At 42.2% G+C, this 22,790-nt stretch overlaps 1 protein-coding gene across 3 annotated transcripts in view; it reads right to left on the bottom strand.

Moving 5' to 3' along the window:
• The window catches only part of GRID2 (glutamate ionotropic receptor delta type subunit 2), a 1,015,652-nt gene extending 993,196 nt beyond the window's left edge, over positions 1-22,456 (bottom strand). The window contains exons 1-2 of one of the 3 annotated variants that reach the window (XM_074950596.1): positions 21,446-22,455; positions 7,340-7,388 (exon numbers count right to left, since the gene is read on the bottom strand). Coding sequence is in view for 1 of the 3 variants with exons in the window: in XM_074950595.1 (XP_074806696.1) it covers positions 21,446-21,533 (88 nt within the window). In the remaining 2 variants the exon portion in view is untranslated. Of the gene's footprint in view, positions 1-6,344; positions 6,433-7,339; positions 7,389-21,445 lie in introns of those variants that run through there. The other 2 variants (XM_074950595.1, XM_074950598.1) reach the window with 2 other exon arrangements.
• Positions 22,457-22,790: the final 334 nt, after the last annotated feature.

Here is a 22,790-nt window from a genome sequence, read left to right as displayed (position 1 = left end):
AGGGGACTGTTGCCTCCTTACTGACATTCAGTGGGGGTGTTTTGGTTGGCTAGCTCCCAGTACTAAAAGGGGAAGGGTCTATGGGAAATCAGGACCCTACGACTGATAGTCCCCAGGAGGCTTATCAGGGAGTCAGGAGGCCGGAGACGTCCCGTCCTCTGTGTGAGCTGGAATTGCCTGGGTCAGACAGAGTGGGGCCGAGCTAAGGAGGAAGCAGGGGCCCAAGCTGAGCTGGGGAGCAGAGCTGGGCCAGATCCAGAGAGAGCAGACCCTGTCCTGGGAGCAGAGCTGCAGCCCCAAAGTCAGAGGCACAGCCCAGAGAGAGCAGACTTGCCCTGGGAGGAGAGCTGCAGCAACCAGAGCCAGAGGGGCCAGAAAAGCAGCCCAGGAAGCAGGTCAGTGCTGGGAGCAGAGTCACAGAGGCAGCCTGCGGAGCAGACCTGTGCTGGGAGCAGAGCTGTAGCAACCAGAGGCAGAGGGGCCAAAGAAGCAGCCCAGGGAGCTGGAGGCAGAGCAGTAGCAGCACTGAGACAGAGTGGTGGAGCTGGGCTGGAGCAGACCGGAGCTGGGTGTGGTGAGCAGCTGGGGAGAGCGAGGGGGACCCTGGGCAACGGGTCCAGCACAGGGAGACACCTCAGCCAAGAGGCTCTGCAGGCCAGGCTTGGATCGTAACCCCGACAGGGCAGGGGCAACACTGGGAAGAAGGGTCCTACCACTTAGGGCCTGAGAGCGTGTGGCCACCACCAGAGCCAGTGTCCAACCCAGAGCATCCCTGCAGCACAGCCAGGGCCTGAGGAGCAGGCCTGGGACCTACAAGGAACAGACTGAACTGCCCTGTCGTTCCAGAGACACTGTTTGTGATGTTCCCTGCCACAGAGCGGGCTGATGTGTTTCCTTTAACCTTTCCCATTTTTCCTTATTCTTTTTTAAAATTAATTGTTGATTAAATAACTTGCATTTGTTTTAACTTGTATGTAATGCTCAGTGGGTCAGAGAAGTGCCCAGTGCAGAGAGAGTACCCCAGAGTGGGGACTCCCTAGCCCCTGTCCTAGGTGACCACAGCAGGGTTGGGGGTCGAGCCCCCCAGGAATCCTGCGCCCAGCCTTGTTGTGGTTACGAGGACTCTGCCAGACAGGAGAGTGGAAGGGGAGTCCTCAAGGGCAGAGAGGCCACTGGGTAAAGGAAGTGGGAGCGAGGACTCAGATCCTTTCACTAGCCCACTTCACCGAGGTAGTGCAGAAGCCAGGAAAGTTCCCCACAATAGCGGGACTATTCCCCTGCTTACACACGGTATGATTTTATATAGGAGAACAGCTATCTGATTTGTACTTAGACTCTACGTAAAAAGTAGATTAAGAGACTAGTAAATGACCATTTGACAAAGAACAGGCAGACAAATAAGCCATTTAACTATATTCTCTTTTTTAAGCGCTTTGGCTCAAAATTCAGCCTGTGCTTAGAAAAATATAATTTGACAAAACAAATGTCGAGAATAAAAGGGGACAAAAGACCCCACAGAATGGAAGTATTTCCATTAATGTGTATGTAATATATAGTTTTAATTTCACTACAAACAGCTCAATATTTAAACATTCCCCTGCATTGCTGGAAACTAAAGGACAAGGGAGTAGACAGTCTTGCCTAGTGGTCCCCACTGGGCTGATGTCCACAAGTCAAGGACAGCCACAAGGTGGGAATCAGCAAGCAGGGACCACAGTAATTGCTCAAGCCAGGATCAACAGGCGAGAGTCAGGCCAGGATGGGCACTGGAGATCAGAGGTAGTTACCAGGCTGGCATCAGGATGCAAGGTCACATTTAAGATGGGGGCAGAGAATGGGGATCAGAAAGCAAGATCTGTCGTAGAGACACACCAAACCACAAGTCTTCATGACTGCCCAGACACCTTCGTGGGGCACTCTCCAGGGTTAAACATGGAGCACAGGCAAATCAGAAGGCCACAGGGTGCTGCGACTCCAGACACATTGGGCAATACTTCCTGCTGCTGCAGTGCCTAATCTCCACAGCATTCCTTGGCTACGGCTTTGCAGCCGCCAAGTGGTAATGTGGGAACATCAGCTACCTCAACCTCTTGAGACAAGGGTTCGAGGCCTGGGAATCCTCAAATACTCAGGTACAAGGCATTGTACTGGTGCATGGAATCTAGAAAGTGAAACTGACTAAAAACAAATGAGACAGCCATCTAAGCTGAGTGAAATGCAAAAAAGCGTATGTGGCAGAAATAAGGGGTAAATCCTCAGCTTGTTGAAATCAGGTTAATGCCTTTGGAGTTGATTGATATATGCCAGTTTACTCTGGCTAGTTTTTATAATTCTAACACTTCATACTAGCAGCACAACTAAGAACATTGTAATTACAACTGTGTGACGTTTTTCCTACAAATAGTTGGTTGTCCCAAAACTGAATTTGTTGGTAAACATTTTGCCAACTTGCAAAATAGTTTAAGCTGAAAAATTTTTTGAAAGTCAAAATGTTTAGTTTCAGTATTTTCAAAATACAAAATGAAAAGTTGGCACATTTTGAGGTTATGAACATGCCCCGCCTTTTGCACCAGAGGGGTTTGCATAGCGGTATGCACCAAAGAGCTGCTCTGTAACTCCCCCATGTTGATGATGTGGATGCAAACCAAAAGGTTTCTACTTTGCATTAATATAGTTCTGTTTGAAGAGGACTATGTTAATGCAAACTAGGAACCTTTTAGTTTGCACTTTCAGTATCTATATGGCGTAGTTACAGTGCAGCACTTCAGCGTGCACTTCTGTTCACACCCCATAGTCCAGTGGGTCTCAAACTTTTTTACTGGTGACCCCTTTCACATCACAAGTCTCTGAGTGTGACCCCCCTCATAAGTTAAACATGCTTTTTAATATATTTAACACCATTATAAAATGCTGGAGGAAAAGCAGGGTTTGGTGTGCAGGTTGACAGCTCATGACCCCGCCCCCCCCATGTAATGACCTCTTGATCCCGAGGGGTCCCGACCCCCAGTTTGAGAACCCCAGCCATAGTCCGTACTGTGGGGTAGCGTAGACATGCATGATGTTTCATTTTGAAATTTGGATTTTTTTTAAAGGGCAAAAAATATAGCCCAAGATTAAACTAAGATAAACAGTTTTGGGTCAAATGCAACATTTTGGATTCAATTAAACATTTTGTTGAACCCAGAACAAAAGTTTTCGAAGCTTTTTGTTTTGACAAGAAAAAACTGGAAGAATTCTGGTTTGGGTTAACCTGAAACAGAATTTGAGGGGATTTATAGGTTTGGCCACAAAACTGAAAATTCAGTTACTCAGCTCTTAAGCTATTTGAGGGTTAGGTTAGTATATCTAGGGTTACCCGCACCTATGGTTTGCTCCTTCTATCCCACATATCCCAGCCACTTTAGATAGGGCAACAATTTTTCCCACAGACATTAAATGATACTATGTAATTATTGGTATTACTGTAGCAACTGGAGGTCCTAGTCATAGACCAAGACCCCAACGTGCTAAGCGCTGTACAAACAGAACAAGTCATTACCTGCTTTGAAGCAATTATAATCTGTATTGCAATCTTGCTCCCACTGAAAGCAACAGGGGCTTTACCTTTCTTTCTATAGGGGCAGAAATAGGAGAATGATTTTTAATGTTTAAGGCAATGGGCCAAATGTCTCTTGATGCATTGTTGATTGTTCCCAGAGAGCATGCTCAGTATGCTTTCATATATAGCATCACCATTAGGTCTGATCACCATCCAGGATTTTGTTCGTTTGTTTGCGCTTGACAGTCATGAGACACAGTGATACCAAAGCTCCAAATACATTATGAATTGCAAATTATTTTTCATTTCATGGCAGTTGACATTAAGCTCAACAAGGCTGTGCAGGCCTCAAAACAATTTTAAAAAACAAGTAATCCTACAGACGCACTTGGACTCCGTCTTTGCTGCTTTACTTATTAAAAAAAAAAAAAAACACCTTTCTAGAGCATTCCCATGCTCCAGTGCATTACTACTGTAACTGCGGACCAATAAAGCAATAGCGTTATAGAAAGCATTTAAAATTTTCAGCAGAGGATTAGGGATACAGCAGATCAGGAATGAGTCCATGCCTCAAGTCCAGGTTAATTAGAGAAGTCTAATACCTCACACAATATATCAGGAAAACATAACATGGAAAGACTTCATTGCATCTAAATATACACCACCATTTGAGGCAACTTCTCATTAAAGTAGAAATTTCAGTGGTTTTTTTAAACTTTTACTGTCCTATACAAATACTGCTGATCTATATTCAAACGTTTATTTAACGACCCTTGATCGATTATAAATATGTTGTGCTAGTTCAGTTGATTAAAGTTACATTAATAGCTCAGTTATGCAGGACAAAACTAGTGTTAAAAATGCACTCATTAGTAAATTGGTGCCAATATGCAGATCTGCCAAAAATGTAACAAGCTTTCAGCTCAACTGCAATAACCTCCAATGATTTGTCTTCCATTCTATAATTATTTCCTCACAGAGTATAGTTCTTTCAAGGATGTAATTGATGCAAATAATTTAGGGATGGACTAAAAATAAATAAATCTCAAGATCTACTGGAAAGAGTAAACCAATCAAATGCATATTCAGTATATGTATAGGTTTATGGATCACTGAAAACGTCCTCAGTAACCTACAGTTCACAGAATGCATCATGTAACATACTATAATATTGCAAAATAAAATGGAAACACCTTCTATAAAGCATGATCCAAAAAGCTTATGAGTAGACAAAAATTAGAACATTAGAACTCTGCTTCAGGAAGTTAGAAACACTGATATTTTATATGAATTATGTGGTTAACCCAAGGAAAAATTAAATCCTCTAAGTTTCATCCTAGATCCCATAAGAATTTGCATCAGTGTAAGCACCCAATATTCAACTCACGTAATACACTGCAGATTAGATGGCTCAAGCGACCAGAAGTGGGACAGAGTTTTCAACAACTCAAGGCTACTGGTTCACATCTAGCCAAGTTCATTAGAAGTTCAAAAGTCATTACTTTCTGATCACACAGAGTACCAAATAGTTAAGTGAGCTGGTGCTGTCAGTCAAGTTTCTACAGGGCAGTTGTCCATATCACCATCACCATCAAAAATGCTGAAGCACAGAGACCAAATTGCTTTCAGGTCATGGGTAGAAAGGATGGTCTTGTGGCTTGGGATTTGGGAGATCGAGGTTCAGTCTGTGCCTCTGTCACAAGCTTCCTATGGCATTGGGCAAGTCACTTCTCCAATCTATGCCTGTATTCTCTGTTCTACTGAACAAGGATACTACTTTCATTCTCCCCCTCCTTTTATGTATTGTCTGTTTAGCCTGCAAGCTCTTCATGGCAGTGATTGTCTCTTACTAGGTACACATATAGGCCAAGGGCCCTGGTCTTAGTCAGAACTCTACATACTACTACAATTCAAATCACAATAATAGTAACAGTGCAAGCATATTGGTGGACTTCAAATAGTTTTATGTGATTAAATTATGAACGTCAGTGATGGTTGGTGCTCAAAAGAGCTGGGCTGAATGGAAGAAACCTCTCCTTCTCTTGTCCATTTGTCTCCCAAGTAAGTGTTTATATTACCCACAAACACATTTTTGATCTTCCAAATAAAATCTCAGTTTGGGGCTCTTCCCTCTCCCCAAGAAATAAGTTGTGCTCCCAGCAGTTCTAACTTTCCACTACTCCTCTTTCTGCTTTAAGTGGGTAGGCACCCTCCATACTACCCACCACAGTTCTGCTCCCTATTTCAACCCCAGTGGGTCAGAGGCTGCTTTGTTCCACATTCAACCTCTCTGTCAGGTCACCTCCACCTTCCCCCCATGACTGGGTCTTAGCCCCTCACCCCATTTCTGTTTTAACCACCCTCCTATTTGGTTCTTCTGAGAATCTAACTAGATGCCTCTCTACACCTCTAAGCACCTAAATACCTTTAAAAATCTGGCCCCTGAAGGCTAAAGTTTTTTCAAGTTCCAGAGGGGGGGAAAAAAACACCCCATAAGCATGCATACCTCTTAGCTCCTCTCTATACATACTGTGAAGGGAGTTCTCCTCTCAGGCACTAGATCCCTACCACTCCCTCCCTGCCCTGTACTCTTAGGTTATGTCTGCAGTGCAGTTATGTGTCCACCGTGTCAACTGACTTGGGCTCAAAGGGCTTGGGCTCTGGGGCTGTTTAATTACAGCGTAGACATTGAGACTCACGTTGGAGCCCGCTCTTTGGGACTCCACAAGGAGGGAGGGTCCCAGAGCCTAAGCCCAAACATCTACATGGGTCAGCTGCAGGTATATAAATTGCAGTGTAGACATACCCTTAGTGAAGTCTGGTGTAGAAGACTCATCTTCCTTACAGCAGCACCTCACCAAAGGTGAGAGGAACAAGTGTTCTCGGCTGTGCTGCTGGAGAACAGAGAAAAGAAAAGTATCTGCCACAAAGAGCTTTTGTTTGCTTAAAGAAATAAAGGAAAGGGGATTTAATAGGTAGAGCTCAGCCTCATTAGCCCCTTATGTAGTTCAATCTCCAGTGCTTTAAGTCTTTAAAATTGTCAGCACTACAATGGCCAAAAATAAAGCTAGTTAAAATTTATAAATAAGGAGAATAAGCAACAGTGGAGGTAGCCTGGGAGATTAATGGACAAATCCAGTTCCCTCATGCGAGATCCCTCTGCAGTACAACTGGTACAGGTTTTTCAGCACCCAGCCATGACAACTGGAGTCTTTTCACCTCACCAGCTTACCAGAGAGAATATACCGAAAATCCATAACTCTTGGGGCCTAAACATACACTTCAGAGAAAGTCTTTTTGCTCTCCATTCAGTCCCCAAACCTCCTGCCCAAAAAAAATACAGCAACACAGTAGCATGATAAGAATTGCCTGCAAGAGATGATAACTTACTCTCAGAGTAAAAAACAAATTCTACTCTCTTTACCCTAGACACAAGTCTGCTTATTGGAGTAGAAGTTAATTCTACACATTGCCTTTCACACACAAATATGGTCCAGTAACAGTAGACTTTCCTGAGCCAAGCATGAGACCGAGCCCAGAATTCTTTCATTCTAGCCTGGCTCCACAACTGTCTGGTCCTTAAGTGGCTGCAAAAATGACTAAATTTTCAGAGTGAAAAACTGGGACACTAGTCAGGGGCTGTTGTAGGGTCAGTTTAAGTGGAGGTCAAGGTTTTAGCAGCATAGGAAGGAAAAAAGGATTCCCACTCCTCAGTTAAGCAACCAGTTCCCTTTTCACCACTTTAATACCTTTCATTCTTATATTTAGTATTTGAACTACAGTGACACAAAGGAGCCCTACCTGATCGTGCCAGTCACTGAACAGACAGAGAACGAAGACTGTCCATGCCCTAAAGAACAATGGAAACAAAAAAAGAGTTCCAACAAAAGGCATAGTATTTTCTTCATTGCAGAGCTGAAGAAATCTGGTAATTTTCCATGAAAAATTTTTAAGTCAACAATTTGTTTCATAATAAAATTCATTAACGTTTTAAAATGTTCAATGATTCTAAATGAAAAAATTGCTTAGCTTTGATTTCATTAGAACCCAAACCAAAACAGCACTCAGTTTTCAGTGTTCATAAACATTTGTGTTTATTCTTCGTCTCTCCTCTGGAGGTGGGGGAGAGCCAAAAAACCCACAAGTGTTTGATACATTGTTCCTTTCAATTCTAATCAAATCAAATTGAAATTTTCCATTTCACGATGAAGTTTTCCCACTTATATAAATACTGCAAAATTTAGCCTTCCATCAAAACCTTTGACAAAAAAAATGGTTCCTCTGTACTTCTCTGGGACTTCTATGAATTTTTCTACATTAGAATGTTGACAGCTATATACAGTAATGTTTATTAGTGGATCTTTCCTACAACTTGTGTTGAGAACAGCTTGTTTAGAGCAATTGAACTGTTTCAACACTGTTACACAAAGTATTCCAGCCATCACATCCCAGCAGTTCTGTAGATTTCTCTAGAATGGTGTCAAGAAGTGTAAACAGGGCCAAACTGTATCAGACAAACAATCCTGAACCCCAACAGAATGAACACCGAGGGAAGGGGGGTGGGTGTTAGGTGTTGACAACCACTTTCAACAAGAGATTATTTTCCAACCATAGATGGACCCTATATGTGAAGGAAGGCTAGCTGAAGGACTTGTGTGGTATACAAAGCACATTGTTCTCCTCAACATGAAGATTTCCTAGGTGTCAGTATATGAGGATTCTGAGGATTGGTCTGTGGGTAATGTCTAATGTGGGTATTGGCTCTCCTCATTGTCAGCCATTAAATTGCAATGAAGCTCTCTAATGTTATTGTGCCATGTTAACTATTGCTGCATTTGTCACAGAGCTGTTATGGGACTATAATAGAAGGAGAGGTGCTACATTTAACTGTGAATGGGAGGTTGTGTCTTGCTCAACTGTGGGCCAGATTCTCAACTGGTGTAAGTGGGCATAACTCCATTGACTAAGATGGAATTATGCCCATTTACATCAGTGAGATTTTGGTTCTATGTCTCTGTTCAGCTGTGGGCCATGCAACAAAACAGCGTGGGAACCCTTGAACTAGAATATTACCGGTCATTTAGAGCCAGACTTGCTTCTCTCCAAAACTTGTCTGCTCTTTCCAGGAATTGAGGTTGTTTAAATAATATTCTCATGTGCAGATGGTAGTAGTATTTTGTCATGGCACCATTCAATCTAAGTTAGTACTTTGGAATTTTAATATAAAACAGCAGAGAGCCAAGGCATACTCCTCAAACGCCCTCCATAAATGAGAGCTATTTAAAAAAAAAAAAAAAAATCTACATTCAAATTGGCTACCACTCACTGTTATTTCACAATTGTCAACAAAGACTATAAAAACAACAGTAGTAAAAACTGTGTTGATATAAAAGACCTTACAATTCAGACTGTTAAGATAGCATTTGAGTAACACATTGCAAGTGACCCCAATTCTCTCGAAAAATTCACTTGGCAACAATTAGTGCTGGAGCTGCCTTCAGAACAAACATGGGTAGCTTCTAAGGTTATGACTACACTGCAGCTTATGTCAGAATAACTTAGGTCGCTCAGGGGTGTGAATAAGTTACCCCCAAGCAACTTAAGAGGCACTGACATAAGCCCGATGTCTGCAAGAGAGCTTCTCCCACTGACATACCTCCGCAAAAGGCAGAAGCTGGTTTTATTTGGTCCATGAGAGTGCTCTCTCCTGTCGGTAGAGAGAGAGTCTTCACCAGCTGCCCTACATGTAGACATGCCCTAAATAGCACGTATTTTTCTCTTCATTGCAGACACTTGGAGGGGGGGGGAAGAGAGAAACCAAATGCTAGTTCCAAAGGTCAAATTAGGCAAAGTAAAGGGGTGGGAGGGAATTTTACGAAGTTCAAAGCAGTATGTATGGACATTTTTAATATTTTATTCTTTATTTCAAGATACTGATACAAAATGCTCCCAGCAGGTCATTCCTGTGAATTGAGTTTCTCTTTCCCTTCATATTTTGGATAGGAGAATATAAACCTCTTTCTTAAAACTGTTGTACTCTTCATTTGACTCAAACAAACAGCCAATTAATTCTAGCCACAGGGTTCCCCTTCCTCTTTACATATTTCCATGCGAGATCTTTATGTTGAAATGTTCCCGATTAATACTAAGTTGTTTAAGATAAGGGTGCAATAAATCCAACTTAGTTTTCAGGTTCAAGCCTCTACATCAGGTACAGAAAGTTTAATAGAGGATCACTCGGTGAGACTTTGAATGGTCAAACCAAACTTTATTTAAAAGAAAAACGAGTTATGCAAACAAGCATGCAACCACAACTTAGATAATACTACAATTATACTTACACTTAAAAGGTGAAATATTGTTTGGATGGGTGATCAGTCCACTGACAGTAAGTACAGCCTTATGATCCTAGAACCTAACTGGAGCCTTTTATTGTTAATATGAGCTCTCCTGCAATTCAGCAATATTACTCCTTTATAGGCTCTTTAAGTTACACATTGTTTAACTTAACATCTGCATGAACGTCCTTCCCATACTATCAATATAGACAGCATTTTAATAAAAAGGTTCCAGAATTCTCAAAACACTTATTAAAAACCTTGCTTGAACCAGTTATATCCAAAATGTAGCAGCAACATAACCCTGGGTCGTGTCCTTGCTAATTTTGAATTTCCCATCTTGCTGTCTCCAAGTTTATCTCTAAATTTCTCCCCTTAGCAACTATAATTTCCCATACACCTTTACAGATAGGCAATTTAGGCCCCAAACCTAACTTCTACTTATTTCTTAATCTAATCCATCCTATAGGCTACAGAGAGGGGTACTTATACCAAGCATAGAGGAGTAAGTGCATCTATGGAAAGGGTGGAGAAAAAGAAATACTTTCCCCCAGGTTGGTTATATGCTGCATAATGAATCTGTGGCCACAAGAAATCACAGGGCCAAAAAGAGTTCACTGAGACTCCAAAAAGGATTAAGTATGGACAAAGTTTCCAGCCACACGTGCTAGATTAAAAAAAGTTATTAGTGGAATGAAAGTCTGAGTCAAAGTTTGGATCTCAGTTCAAATTCAAAGATTTCTCACGTTTGGTGGCAGAGAGGTTTCAAATGTAGAGGGCCAGTTTGGACACACATCTAGTTACATGCTACATTCAGCCTCAAATTTTGAGGCATAGACTGATCACGCCTGCAGTGATCAAGAAGGAATTTTCAGAACATCTCCAACTGTAGACTATGGATCACATATAGAGAGTTGGCTAATTACATGGGGTGCCTTCTCCTTATTTCAAGCAGCTCAACTGCAGTAAAGTATGTAATATCCATTTCCATGGAAGCAATTGCTGTGGTTGCCACATAGTTGTTCTGCTTCTGGTATGCCACATGGTTGTTATGCATGGGAGGTGGCCTTGTGGTCAAATTCTTATCCTGTTCACAATCTCCGGATCAAAATCTAATCGAGAGTACTTGAGAACCTCCAAACACACCACACAACTATGAAGTTACATTATGGTGTCACCTTTTTCCTAAGTCATCAGATACAAACTTTTGCTGGAGGCAGGTCATCTGACTAGCTGGACGAAACATGAGAAGCCCCAAGACTACATTGCAGGGACTGATATGCAGACATTGCTTCTCATGATTCTACTGTCTAGAAAATTTTACAGCCTTAGAAGAGATCAAAATATCCTCAACCGCATTTTGCTTTTTGAATGTATTTAAATTGATGTTAGCAATGATGATAGTTTTTTTCAGTACTGACAGCTCTGGAGAAAGAAGTCTTATCAGAGGGAAGGAAAAAAGAAAAGAAAAGAAAGAGGGGAAGTGGCATTGCAAGATTCCCCACAGTGCCCCATGCCAGTGCACATCCTAATGTAAACCTAGTTTGGAGCATGTTACATGAAGTGTAATTTAATCTCCATCCCTATTCATATCTTCCTATCAAGGCAAAGGTGCCAATCAATGCCAATTTTTGTGGGAGTGATATGGACACTTGTCTTCTAGGAAGCTGATTAAGACCAATCAACAGCCATTAGAAGACAGAAGCTGGGTTCTGGTAAGTGACTGAACATTGAAATGCACTGTATTCCACAACCTGGACATATCCCACCCCCCTTCACCCGCTAGGAATGGGCGGGGGGGGGAATATATTAAATAATGAACTTTCTGGTGCTACCACACTTCTTAAAGCAAATGAACCATGTGTGTGTGAGACCAGGAATCTTCCTTATCTCACCAAATCTCACATTCACCTTATACACTACACAGACCTGTGGGCACCATTAGAAGAGGACATCTATCAACTTTTGTATTTGCCACTCTCTCCTTTAAAACTTTGTAAAATAAAGTGTACTGTCAACAATTTTGTTTTAATAAGAATGAACAAAAAGACTTCATTCGAAAAGAGAGGGTGGCAGGGAAGGAGAGGGAGGTCCTTTCCCTGCAGAGCTTAGGTTTACAGAGATTGGCAGCATTTCTTATTCCAAGTATATGGAATGCTGTCAATACTGCATAACAGATAAATACTATAGTGCAGTAAATGTCAATTTTTAATGGTGCTCACTACAGGCCTGATGCAAAGCCCATGGAATTCAATTAACATCTCCCCATTGACCTCAATGGGCTTTGGATCAGGTGCTATAGAGTGTTACATTTTGACATCTGTGTCCTTATTGGGTTTGCCGGGCACCAGCAATGGTACAACTTGTCCTTGTCAGCCTTAAGAATTCTCACATTATATACCTTCCATCACTTTATTGTTCTTGTTTTGTCAGGCATCAACAGGTACGATGAGACTCAGGCAGTAATGTGACACCCAAGCTATAAGTTAGAGGCAAGACTTTCTGCAACAAACAGTAACACTTTCAACATTTATCCAGGCAGCCCATGGTCTAGTCTGGGTTAGAATGCAAGTGTAATAAAACTGGCATCTCTCAGTACACGTAAGTAAAGTGGCTGATATTTTCAAATACACCTAAGTGACTTGGGAGCCTACACCCAGTTGAAATGTCAATGGGACTTGAGCTCCTAATTGACTTCAGTGGTTTTATTTTATTTTTTTTTAAACACATCAGCACCACCAATAGGCACCAAGCATGTAGGCAGACAGAAGAATGTATATGGAGGGCATCAAGTAAATTGGACTTCAAAAGGTATTTTATTCCGTACTGCACACATCTCTACCTATGGGAAAGATAGGCCATGTCCTCTATAGCTTAACTTAAAAATAATAAAATAAGACATGACTTCTCTAGCACTTTTCATCTCAAAGCACTGAACAAAAGTGGGTAAGCATTACCCTCATTTAATACAGTAAACTGATGCAGAGATTACAGGACTAGGACCGAGGTCTACTAACTCCCTATCCAGTTCTCTATCCACAGCAATGTGCTGCTTCCCATCAAAGCAAAGTGAAAAATATTACTGTTCACAGCATCATGGTGCAGATTAACTTGAACCAATAAAAAAAAAAAAGACATGACAGTGAAATCTTTACCTCCATTTGAGTCTGCATGGAAGATTTGGTGGGGGGTGCACAGGGTAGCAGGAAAAAAGATTCTGCAAAACCACCAATTATTATTTGGTACATTGAATATTATTAGCCTGAGCAATCTAACTTATTAAAAACAGTTAACGATTTAAAAGTAATGAATAAAGAAAAAGTTTGAATTCTTTAAATCTGCATGAAAGAGTCCAAGAGGAATTATCTAATGATTTTCACTGCATATTTTATAAAGATGCATGATATTTTATTCATTGGTAAACGCAAATACAACAATTAGGAATAATTAGCATTTTTGCACAGAGTGTTATCTAATAGGTTAAAATATACATACAATTCTTAATTTAAAATTCTGTGCCTTTGCAAGTTTCCCCCTCTGATTTAGATCTATTCCACTTAACGCAAGTGCCACAGAATTCCTGTATGAAGGGAAACTTGCAGCGCACTGGGGGCTTTTAACTTTGATATCTTATTTCTTCTCCTCCCTTCATTTTTCACTCATCTTCCTTTTCAATTTCCTCTTGAGCATGCCTTGTCGGATAAATCTAGAATAAACTTTCAGGAAACTTCTGTATTTCATCTTCTTCCACCATATTTCCCTGTCATTCCAAAACTATTGTGTGCAATCAAAGCGACTTAAAAGCTAAACTTTCTCCTGCAAATCTTATTGCAATCAGTTTACAATTGCCTAAAATGACAGTATTTACTTTTATACAGCAAGACTTTGGTATAGTTTTAATACTATGCATACGCACTGTAGTTACTAGGTTATCTTTGCTTATACTGAGGAAGTGTTATCTTTTTTCAGTGCTCACCATTTCTCCTACAGTTCACACTGTACTTTCTACATCATGCCAACTTCTGTTCCAAAGCAAGTTGAAGGCTCAAAAACAACCACCACCACCACTTCCCCCCGTTTCAGCATCACAAAATGACACAATATTGCCACAGTTCTCAGTCCCACCTCTTACCAGAATTCATATTCATCACCTGAATGCTTCTCTATGTCATTATCAGCCTAAAATGCTATTCTGGGTCATCTGGCATTTAAATAGAAAAGTAATAACTGTCCAAGTCATAGGCACTATTACTAATTGTGGTCTTTTCTGAACCATGCCAATCTCCCCCTTTCTCTTTCTCCTCCTCCACAACTACTGGTCTAGAGTAACCAGATGTATTAAGTAAAAACTGAGACATACTGAGAGAATATCACAGGGTAGAGTTTTGGTCATATGTATGCAAGGGAGCATTTTGACAGCTGAAAAACAGGGGATGAGAACAGAGGCCATTTCCTCTCTCCCTCTTCATTTAAGTTATCACCCTCTCCCTTGTCAGATTAAAAACCATTTCCCCTTTACACTAACAGGCAGGATGGGAGGTAACTATTTCCTTATCTGCACCCTCTAGGTTAATCTACTCTAGGGTGCTGAAAACTGGTCAACAATTCTCATAATTCATGGATTACTTCAGTCCTACCTCAACTGGTGTTGACAATGGCATGGACGCTAGAATAATGTAATTGTTTCAACACTTGTCAGAAATGACTTGCTAGACTTTCCACGTTCCACCTGGTCCCTGCCGTGCTTTCTGCAACACTGGTCAGTAACAGCTTGAACCACTCTACGTTAGCAGCCAAGTCATATGCAGCATTAGTGAAGACTATCAAGAGCCATTTTTTAGTAACCGTGGCCTGCAAAGGGTTGCTTTCCTAGCTGTTGATGGACTTTATATGGGGGGTGGAGGTAGCTTGAGGACCAAGATGCAACACAATAGGGAGATCAGGATGTCAACATGCAAGAATCCGATAGGAGGATATTCCTTGAAGTGCATATGGACTTTGGAAGCATCCTGCCAGTTTCACTAGCTCAGATGACCATCAGCTCCTTCTACTGTCCAAAACTTCAACGGGGTTAAAAAAAAAAAAAAAGACATCCTACGTTTTCAAGGGCACAAGGTAACTAACTTTACTGAACTCTTGCATTACATGGCCTGATGGCATTTGGCATATTAACACTTTCCATATATCAATACTAGTTAATCTGTAGATCTTATTAGCATGATGTAAATGAATTTTCTGGTTTTAGACTGGTTTTACCAATAAAAAAAAAATTGTTTCCATTTAACACAACAAGTCTATAGCCCAAAATCCATCGGGAATGTTTCAGACATTGCCCCTGCCCTCAATTTGCAACACCAAAAATATAACATTTCTGGTCTTTTCGTATTTAATATTTTAGGGTAAGTTGTGTTTTGGCAAATTTTATCATAAAACCAGAAACCATTATAACCCATAGCAAGGTAAATTTTGTCTGTCTTAAAACATATTATTTTGTCAATGCCACTGTTAAAAAAAAAAATTTAATTTGCTACAATAAGGTGAAACAACTGAACACAATGATCAACAGTACAAACAGCCGGAAAAGACTAACTAGTAAACACATTTTTAAAAGCTTCCCAATAAATTCTATAAGCTGTCACAGCAGATAATGTAAATTCAATCCTTTTTCTGGGGAGTAAACTAATAGCTTAAAAAAAGTCACCTCTTGCCAATACCACATGCTTTATGAGGTGAGGGAGGGGAAGAGAACCTTTGTTCATTAAGTGAAAGGAAACTTAGTTGGTATATTTACACAGGAACAGTCTCAGTCATAAGAGCTTTCCCCCTCTCCTCCCCCCCCCCACGGTATTTTCAGAGATAGTACTATGAGAATAAAGACTCTACATCTATAACTAGTCATTTGAAAGCACGCATACATAGTATCAACAATTGACATGTTAGACATTTGTTAAAAAGCCATTTGAAATAGGATGCTTGTTTGTTTAGCTGTATACAGTATGAAAACCCTGAAGCAATTTAAGCAGCCACTAAGACACCAAAAGCAGTCACTTAAGTCTTTTGAGTAAATCATACTCCGTCAGCTATGGGCCTGATCCAAAGCCTACTGGAGTCAAAGTACAGACTCCTGTGATTTCAGTAGGCTTTGGATCAGGCCCTACGTTACTGCAAAGAAACACACTTCAGAAAGCAGTGACACCTAATGGCAAATATGTCCTTAGAAGACGACAACAACAAGCCATAAGCTATGCCACAGAAGTTTTTCCCTATTAGGAACAGTGTAATTAACATTAGAAATACATTATAGGGACCCAAAAGGGCGCAACAGTGCTAAACTCTTGGAAGAGAATTTCAACTATAATGCATATAAAAACATTAAATATGTAGTATACAATATATTTAGGAGATTCACAGATATTATTAAAACATACTAGCTGCTAAACATATGCTATGCTATGTACTTCATGACTTCATAGCATTGTTAAAAAGAGCTACCCTGGCAAATTATAGTGAAGTGTAGAACAGAAAACGGAAGACTTTTTTGATCTACTGAAATACTCGTTTTTTCATATCATCAGGTGCTTGTTTATTTCCTGTACCATAGAAAACATTTTCACAAATATGAAATACTTTTGGGACTACAATATTAATGAGTTATTAATGTACAATACATCATTATCAAGGGCTGTATTAATCACAAGATCAGTCACGGTATCTATTTCACAGTTACTACATAGGTGCAGAAACATGGGCATAGAAAGCAATAAAAAGTAAAGGTTTGTATGCAAAATGCTAGGGCTTATGTTGATATACTGTATCAGTGAGAAATGTCTAAGCTTATTATGAAGTATATAAAACAAGTTCTATACTAAGGAGATTTGCACAAAACTTTACTTACAAAGCTAAAGGCACACCCACCAAGGGGGCTGATCAGATTCTTATACTGGCACAGATCTCCATAGTATACAAGTTCCTTGTGGTGCTACCACAGACTTTCTATTAAGCAAATCCTGAGATGCGGCTGTGTAAACTTCCATACTAGTTTTTTCACTTTTCCCACATAATTTTTTTTGGGGGGGAAGGAGGAGGGTTTGAGGGGGGTATTTGAAGGATGTCATAAGATCTTAACAGAAAAAACATGCCTCCACTGAATATACAAGTTGTCCCTCTATTGTTAAAAATTTATATTGCATTCGTGTCTACATGCCTCAACAAGGTTGGGACCCCACTGTGCACTTGACTACCATATAACACATGACTGTCCCTGCTGCAAAGAGCTTGCAGTCTAAAAGCTTTGGTGCATTATTGTTTTTATAAAATTCTGTTATTTAAAAAAAAACCTGCAAGACACAAATTAGTGTTTTGAACTTTCCACTTGATACGGAAAAAGTTAGGAGCAGCATGCTATTGGATATTATTGGTATTATTGAGAGAGATACAATAATATAGTAACCTTGAGTTCATTTGCATACTTCAATCTTACTGGTTAACGTAGTGCTATAGTTGCACTGCACTATTCTTTAAAGTGATTGTAATGACATTTTACACCTGCGCTCTTGTACGATAAAGATTTTATTTGTTACCTGACCTAGAGGGCTTTGCTTCATCCGATTCAGGCATGTGTTTGTGTATTTATACATTATATAAACACATGTACATACACAGATATTACTGTGCACATACACCAAGATAAAGGAGTGAGCTCTTATTACAAAATATAAGACGCTTGGCAGAAGATATGAACCGTACACAAGTCTTGCAGAAGACTAGAAATGCCACCTAATCCCTGCTTAATTAAAGGCACCATTCTAAACTCCTGTTGTATTTAGGGAGTAAAGAGTGTGGGACGACTGATGTATGAAGAAAATAGCAGGCAGTGTGGCTAATCTCAAAGACGTTGGAGCTTTCGAGCTACATAAATCAGAGCCACTTTTTGAATAGCCTCATAAAACACAGTATCATCGCCATTCTGCTCACGGCTTTCGAGTTCTTCCTACAGCATACAGATCATTAGGAACTTCTAAGCAATCAAGTAATGTGAGTCTGATGAAATTACTCAATCAATGCATAGGCTCAGAGAAGCAACATAACACAGAACTGCATAATTTTGACATGTCATATCCCCCTCTTTTTATGTAGGGGTAAGGATAATTTCAGGAGAGGTGATCCATTTCAACATTTTCACAAGCATGCTTAATGCAGTCTTTCTGAACTGCCAACTCCTCTTTATAATACTTAGCCAGCAGAAACATTAACTATGGACAGCCCTATCAATATTCAGAGGAACATATTTTGGAAACTAGAGTGATTTTTCCCTGAAAATAATCGTACAATACAGCTAGAATAATTAAAAAGGGTGTTAGTTTGGAAGAGAAAAATGAATCCGTATTCCATAATGCAAAAAACTCCCCACACCACCCCCAATTTATTAATCACAGCTTGCTAATTCTAGGTACCCATTTGTGCTGTGGTAGTCTGCTGAGCTGTCTGAGAGGATAGTTACACATTCAGAAATACAACCTTTTATGGTAAATATATCAAATACTCAACATGCAGTCAAGTGAGGCCATTAGCGCACTATAATGAGGAGTCTATACAATCATAAAGGAATACATGTGCAAAGGGTTAGTGTTTTAGTTCTATTTCTTTTCAAGATTCACCCTCCTCCCCCAACCTCCCCTGTACATGGGCTCTCTATTAGAAATATTTTCCACTTGAACATGTTAACATTGTAGAATTATGAAAGTAGCTTATCCTGCTCATTGTCTGAGGGCATCTGTATTACATCTCTGTGTTATTTTTACTCCAGAATGTAAACATTTCCTTCTCTTCTTTGGCTTTGAAAATCCCATCCACAAGTATTAGAATAATTTGTTGATTGATTCTCTCCCCCATCCTTTATTGTTATTTAAAATATTAAAACTAAAACACATGCCATCTCAAATTGACAATGGCTTTTCATTATTCTTGCTTAAATACATTATATGTAACTTAATATTACCTATACATGGAAAAAATCAAATTAGGTTTTCACAAAACCTAGCACAGAAAATTTAAGGGTCATTTTGGGTATTACTATGGTTTTCACCTCTGAGTTCTACAGGATCGCCTGTTTTAGTTGATGACCTATTAGGCATTAAAGTATTGGTAATTACAGGTCATTTATTTTCAATTTTAAATTATAAACGATTTAGAGCTATGTGTAACCATTATAAATTTGCCAGTATCATGGCAACATAAAACAGTCTATAAAAAGAGCTAATCCCCTTGTCAAATATACTAATTGTCTTTCGAGTCAAATTAATTGTGTGAGAAGCAACCACTTTGCTTCCCCCGCCCCCTCCACCCAGGGGATTTACTGTGTTGATGCATCTACCAACCAATGGCATTTTAAAGAAAGAGGGAAGCAGTAAATACTTGTGTTGTATATGCCAGATAAAATAAATAAGTTTAAACGATAACAAATAGAAAACAATTACCGGTGCAGAGAGAAGAAAGGAGATATTTTCTCTTTCGGTACTATACCAAACAGCTACAGTACATGCAACTGATCATTTAACAAAAAAAGACTGGATAGAGTGCATTCACTTTTCCCTCATCAGGTAGATGATTGTTACACGGTAAAGATGTCACCGCAAACCCTAAGATGTTGTCAGTGAGTGATAAGCCCCTAAAAACAAAAGCACTAGGCTCAGGGACTAACAGTTTATAACTTGCAAAGAAATTAACAAGCCATTCTCTCTTTAAAAGGAGGGCATATTGCTCTGCCTCGGTAGAATACTGGAGGTTCCAGTCAAGGCTAGCTATTAGGCTTGACCCCTGTAAAGTTCTGTGCCCCTGGGAATTGATAGCCGCTGGGCGCCTGGCGATTTTAAATGAAGGGTTGGACAGCTGCCCCAACGCTGTGTCGCTTTTAAAGCGGTAAGTGCAAGGATGGAATGCTAAATTCGGATCTTAATTTTCACTGCTATACACACTGCTGCACAGACAGGCATGTTTACAAAGGCAACCTCAGAGAGCGGACGAGCGCCCTGTTCTAAGGGGCCTGGCACTGGAAGCCAAGAAGGGATCAGAGGCAGAGCACTAGCTGTATTTCCATACCCGTGAAAGGGCACCGAGGCTCCCGCACGGCACACACCTGAGAACAAGCTCCCGCCCCCGACCCCAGCAGGGGGATTGGGCTTCTCATTTTATTGCCCGCCTCGCAGGCAGGCATCCACATTTGTATGCTCTTGTTCCGCCTGCCTGTTTGGCTTGCCGATCACTCAGCGATAGGCGGGTGAGAGATCTTCCCTCCAGGCAAACATCCTGCCCCCCGGGGAAGGCCGGGGAGTGCGAGCTGTCCCCTGGCGGGGAGGATACAATGCCCTTTAACGACAGGCACCTATGCCTCAGGGGCGTGCGCGCAGAGGACAGGCTGGGAGGCTGTTCCCTGGCAGGCCGGGCTGTCACATGGAGGGGGACCCAGCTGTCTCTCGTCCCCTATGCCCCTCTCTCTGGAGAGAAATGTGGGTTACAGCTTGAGCTTGCTGCGGACAGCGCTGTGAATAATAATCACACACACACACACACAGCGCCTTCCTCCCTCCAGCTCTCGGACTCCCCGTGTGGCCATCATGCTGCCAATAGGTGGGGCCACAAGCAGCTCCTTAACCCCTTCCAGGGCAGCAGCAGCACCCTTAATCCCCCCATCACTCCGCCACAGCGCTGGCCGAGGGAACGCCCCCCACCCGCCTCTGCTGCCCTCTCCGTGAAAACCGGGCGGGGCCGGGGGGGGAAGAGTTAGAATTACGCCCCGCCACGCCCCCCCTCCAGGATGGAGACAGAGCAGAGGGAGGTGCGTCTGGACCCCGCGTCCCCGTCTGTACGGGAGCTGGCTCCGAATCCTTCCCGGAGAGGGCTTCGGCGGCCCCGGCTTGCAGCTGCTGCTGCGCCTCCTGCAGCCGGGCTAGCTGCGGCGCAGCTCACACTGGAGGGAAGCAAGGGTGAGCGGTGGGGCTCAACGGAACATCTTCCCCTGGCGCACACACAGAGAGCGAGCTGCTTTGCGAAACCCAGCAGCTCACGTTGCCAAACCACCTGTTCCGCCGAGGAGCCGCGGGGGTGGCTGGGCTTATTAGACTCCATCGGGGGGATACTTTGGGGTTCCCAGATAGGGCAAATTAGTGAGTCGCGGGGAAAGGAGTGGGGGGGGGAAGGATTCGTGCTAAGGGCAAATACAAGGTGGGGGTGTGAACTCTCCCGCTACCCCTCCTTTCTTCCACCCCCCCAAAAAACCTCCCCTCCAAGCCACTAGATACGAAACTCAAGGTTTAAACACACACATCATCCATCAAGAACCATTTATAAAGAGCAACTGTAAAGAAACAAACAAACAAAAAGGGTGGGGGGTTGGGGGGGAGAAGAAGAGCAAAGATCTTTATGGGAAGCAATGACAGGGAGGGTAAAAAAGGAGAGAATGAAAGAAGATGACAAGAAGGACGAGAGACTGCAAAGACAGCAAGAATGGGGGAGAGAAGGTTGCAAAGGAGAGCTCGAAAAAAGTAACCGGCAAATGCAGCAGCCCGCTTACCTATATGTATGATTGAATCTGCAATCGCCGGTTCCCAGGTTCGAGTCCAACAAACGGCCACAACCAAAATGAGAGAGAAAACTTCCATGTCCTCCTGGGGCTTAAGGTTTTTGTTGTTGTCTTTAAAGAAAGAGCAGCAGATCTTTTTTTACAAGGAGGATAACGAAGGACAACGCAGCAAGCCCAAGAGTTGGAGATGCCGGAACAGTGTTTAAATCCCGATTGCCTGTGTACAGCTGCTGAGGGGGGAGAGCCCAGGGTTGGGGGCGCCCCTCTCCTTTGCGAGAGCCCCGCGTTACTTCGGGGGGCTTCTGGGCATCACGACCACAGCTGCTGTTAGTTCGGGCAGCGAATCCATCCAGCCCGGTTGCTTCTCTGGGCAGCAGTCGCCTCTCTTCGTCAGACCATCTCCATCCTTCCGCAGGGTCCAGGGATCCGCTCAGTCCCGGCTCCTGCACAACAACTTCCAACCCACCACACACACACACACCGCGCGCGCACACACACACACACACACAAAAAAAAACCCTCTTGGCCCGGCAGCCCCAAACCCCGGGAGCCCGCAACAAATAACTCGCCTTCAGTGAGGAAGGAGGAGGAGGAGCGGGGAATCAAGTAAAGAGGAAATCCCGGTTCTAGAAGCCAGATTCCTGCAGGAAAAGCCCCCCCAGGCCAAAAAACAAAGTGAACTTCAAGGTAATGCAGATCGTAATGCAGAGATTTTTCCCCACCCCCTGCTTAAAAATTGCTTCCCACAACTGGTGGAGAAATCTGCAAATCAAGCCCAGCGTGCTGTGTCTGTCGCGCAAGGTAGTGGTTGGACAGGGCAGGAGACAGAGAAGCAGTGCCTGGAGCAAAGCAGAGGGAAGCCGCTGATGGTCCGCAGGATGCTTTAGAGCTCGCTTTGCTGGTGGGATGCAGAGAGAGCTGGCAGCTCCAGCACCAGCCAGCACGTTGCCTAGAAATGAATCACCTGGGAGGAGGAGAGCGAGCGAGAAATAGTGTTATCAGCTAGAGAGAGGGAGAAAAAGCGAGGGGGGGAGCTCCCCTCTAATAACCACCTCCTCCCCCTATCTGCAATACAAGGGAGAAGCAAAATAGAGCTCTCATCTTCCTTGAAATCTTCAGCCGGGACCGAGTAGAAGACAGGCAGGAGCGCATGCAGCCTAAAAATGCACCAGGGGAGGGGGAAAGACCTTTTGTGAAGTGCAATGTTCAGCCTTTAAAAGAAAAAAAAAATCCACCCCATTTGTTTAACCTTGTAACTCCACCGCAGGTATCAAGTTCAAAGCTAGATGGACACGCCTGCTTTTCCAGTCTTTGACAACTGAGTCAGGGACATTGC

This window comes from Natator depressus, chromosome 4, assembly GCF_965152275.1.
Source record: "Natator depressus isolate rNatDep1 chromosome 4, rNatDep2.hap1, whole genome shotgun sequence".
Lineage (NCBI taxonomy): Eukaryota > Metazoa > Chordata > Testudines > Cheloniidae > Natator > Natator depressus.
The sequence above is the reverse complement of the archived record's forward strand: the minus strand, read 5'-3'. Positions and strand labels throughout refer to the sequence as shown.